Source organism: Abrus precatorius, unplaced genomic scaffold (assembly GCF_003935025.1).
Source record: "Abrus precatorius isolate BTA unplaced genomic scaffold, Abrus_2018 Scaffold2, whole genome shotgun sequence".
Classification (NCBI taxonomy): Eukaryota; Viridiplantae; Streptophyta; class Magnoliopsida; order Fabales; family Fabaceae; genus Abrus; species Abrus precatorius.
In genome coordinates, this window is record NW_020874362.1 from 4564837 (window position 1) to 4567883 (window position 3047).

The following is a 3047-nucleotide window of genomic DNA, read 5'->3' on the forward strand; positions in this document are numbered from 1 at the left end:
TTTAAAAAATCCTCCAAAATAAAAAAACTCACAAATTAAGTTTAGTACAGTTTTGGGATTTAAAAAAAAAAACCCTTTAGCCACTCTCAAACAAAAATTAATTTCCACTGACCCCTTCTTTTTCCTCTCCTCCCCTCCCTTCATAGATATAAGTCTCAAACAAAGCTTTACATGTCATTTATTATATAACATACATAACTTAATACATATTAATTATTTTAGTAACTCTAATAACTTTGTTATACATTTTAATATTTTATATTGTACTATTTTTATTTTTATTTATTTGTATAAAAAAAAGTTTATAAGGATAAAAATTTAATTATTTTATTAGAATTAGTTGCTGAAACTTTTAATTAATCCTTTATCAATTAGTTATTTTTTTAATTCTTAGACTATTTTTATTAGTACTTCATTGAATTCTTTAGAAGATTTTTTAAAATATTTTATTGATCTTTAATGTATTTTGTTACAAAATTTAAAAAATAAAATTATTTTTTGTCATATTTATCTTTTATTATTAAACATTTCTAACTTATTGACAATTAATATATTAATAAATTTTATTTTTAGATAAGAATAAATTTAAAATATTTTAAACCAATAGATTAACTAATTTCAACACTCTTTTAATATATGTAATTTAATTAAATGTGTTTTATATAAAAGTACCAAAAAGAAGTATTAAAAAGGAGACACTAACAGAATAATAACACTATGACAGATAAATAGAAACATCTATAACATAAAATATAATTAAATAAACTTTGATGAAAAATCAGAATATTTAAATAAATTTATTAAATTCCATAATTTTTATTTTATGTAATATTATATAAATTAAAAAATTAATTTAATATCTATTATTTAACAAATTATACAAAATTTAAAATATACTTTCATTAAAACTTGTATGAATTATAATTTATTATTTTAAAAATAAAAACATCGCAAAATAAAAGGTTAAAAAAATAATATTAAAACCATGGCGGGCCCAAATGACTTGAGTGGAGAATTTCTTACCATGAAAAGTAGCTAAAAAAATTGTAACCTTCAAATAATTTTTAATTAGCATGTGACACACGAATGATCGTACACTTAAGCTCGTTTTCCAACGACACTCGGCCACGTAATCACTAATCTTCTCCACCTTGTTTTTAATATCTTAACAACAGCACTTTCCAATCCCTCAATTCCTTTCTCTCCATTCATACTCTCTGTTTCCGAGCCCAGCCTTCTCCCAAGTTCCAACAAAACTCAGCTCAACTCAACTCAACAAGGCATGTGAACCCGACCCTATGCTGAAGGTGCGGCCGCTGGCAATCTTCTACCTATCGGAGCACCCCGCCATCGTGGGGTTCAGATGGAGCCACACCGAATCTTGGGGCTCCACATGGTCCTTCCTCTTCTCCTCTATAGTCTCCTATCTCTTCCTCTCTCTCTTCCTTCATTTCTTTCTCTCACTCCTCTTGGGCCGCCATCGCCCTATCCCTCTTGGTTTTCTTCCCGCCCTCCACAGCCTCTCCATGTCCCTCATCTCTGCCACCATCTTTGCTGGAATATTACTCTCCGCCGTTGCCGAGATCCGCGACACTCGTTGGTTCTGGCAGCGCTCCAAAACCCCATTTGAGTGGCTCCTCTGTTTCCCCCTCGGAACCCGACCCTCAGGCCGCGTCTTCTTCTGGTCGTACATATATTACCTCTCCCGCTTCCTCCACGTGTTTCGCACATTCATTTCCATCCTAAGACGTCGTAAGCTGTCGTTTTTTCAGCTCTTCAACCACTCCATCTCAATCCTTGTGTCCTTCCTCTGGCTCGAGTTCTCACAATCGTTTCAGATTCTCGCAATTCTGTTTGCAACGCTGGGGTATGCTGTTGTTTACGGTTACAGGTTCTGGACTGCCATAGGTTTTCGCGGCGCGTGCTTCCCATTCGTGCTCAATTGCCAGATTCTGTTGCTGAGTTGCAACGTGGCGTGCCATGTTGGAGTATTTTTACAGCATTTCTTTTTCAGAGGTGGGTGTAATGGGATTGGCGCCTGGGTCTTCAATTCTGTGCTCAACTTTGCGGTTCTTATGCTGTTTCTTAACTTTTATTTGAGGAGGTACCTTAACCGCAATAGGAGAATGGTTGAGGTTGATGGTGTTAATGGGGACCAGCCTAGTCCACCGCATGTTCCTCCCGATGCGAAACGGAAGTAGAATCCTCTAATTCAATAATAAAATAAATACAGGGTGGTTGATTGCAATCTGGGGTCCCAAGTTTGTTCCCTTTTTATAGAGAAAGCGAGTAAGAAAACATAGTGTTCTTAGCAGAACTAGTTGTAATCTAGGAAGGTAGAACTTTTGGGTACCAATATAATTTTATGAATGTGGTCTATATCATAAAAATCCTTGTGTATTGAAATTTGAAAGTTAAATCTTCTCTATATCCTAATTAATTAGTGACAATTGGATCACAGATCATATTTGATTGAGGCCTTTAGATGATCGATGTTATAACAAGAAAGCCTTTCTTCAGAGATGATGTGTATATACCAAGCTGTGACCAGATATCATCCAAACGATTTTGCAAGTATTTGTAAACGTCAATGCAATGCAGAAATTACTGTTACAAATTTGAAATAAACATGAATTAATAACTAATTAAATCTTAATTTAAATACACTTTTATTTGACAAGAATGACATTAAAATTGGTTTTTTTTTTCCATGAGAAAAATTTTAAATACTAAAATTTAGGATTTTAGGAAAAAAAAACTATAAGAACACAAAATTTTCAAAATCAGCTACTTTTTTTATGGTTTAATTTTTAAAAAAATTATTGTTGACAATTTTTATTTTTATATTGATAAATTTCAGAAGCTGAAAAAGTGTTATTTATTTTTTAAATCACTATTGACAAATTTTAGTATTTTATAATTTTTAGTTGTATCATCTTTTAATTTTTATTTTAAATTTTTGAATTGCATATTTTTATAAGTTTTTAAAAATTACATATTTTAGTATCTATTATTTTTAAGTATTATATAAAAATTAAAATTTTAAA

At 31.3% G+C, this 3047-nt stretch overlaps 1 protein-coding gene across 1 annotated transcript; it reads left to right on the forward strand.

Moving 5' to 3' along the window:
- The first annotated feature begins 1197 nt into the window (after window positions 1-1197).
- Window positions 1198-2409, forward strand: LOC113860069 (elongation of fatty acids protein 3-like). The gene has a single exon (XM_027492695.1). It carries the CDS (start codon window positions 1299-1301, stop codon window positions 2199-2201), a length of 903 nt encoding a protein of 300 aa, XP_027348496.1. The 5' UTR covers window positions 1198-1298; the 3' UTR covers window positions 2202-2409.
- The last annotated feature ends 638 nt before the right edge of the window (window positions 2410-3047 follow it).

What these genes read in the sequence shown, in the direction of transcription:
- LOC113860069 (XM_027492695.1), top strand. Translation starts at nt 1,299, where the DNA reads ATGCTGAAGGTGCGGCCGCTGGCAATCTTCTACCTATCGGAGCACCCC.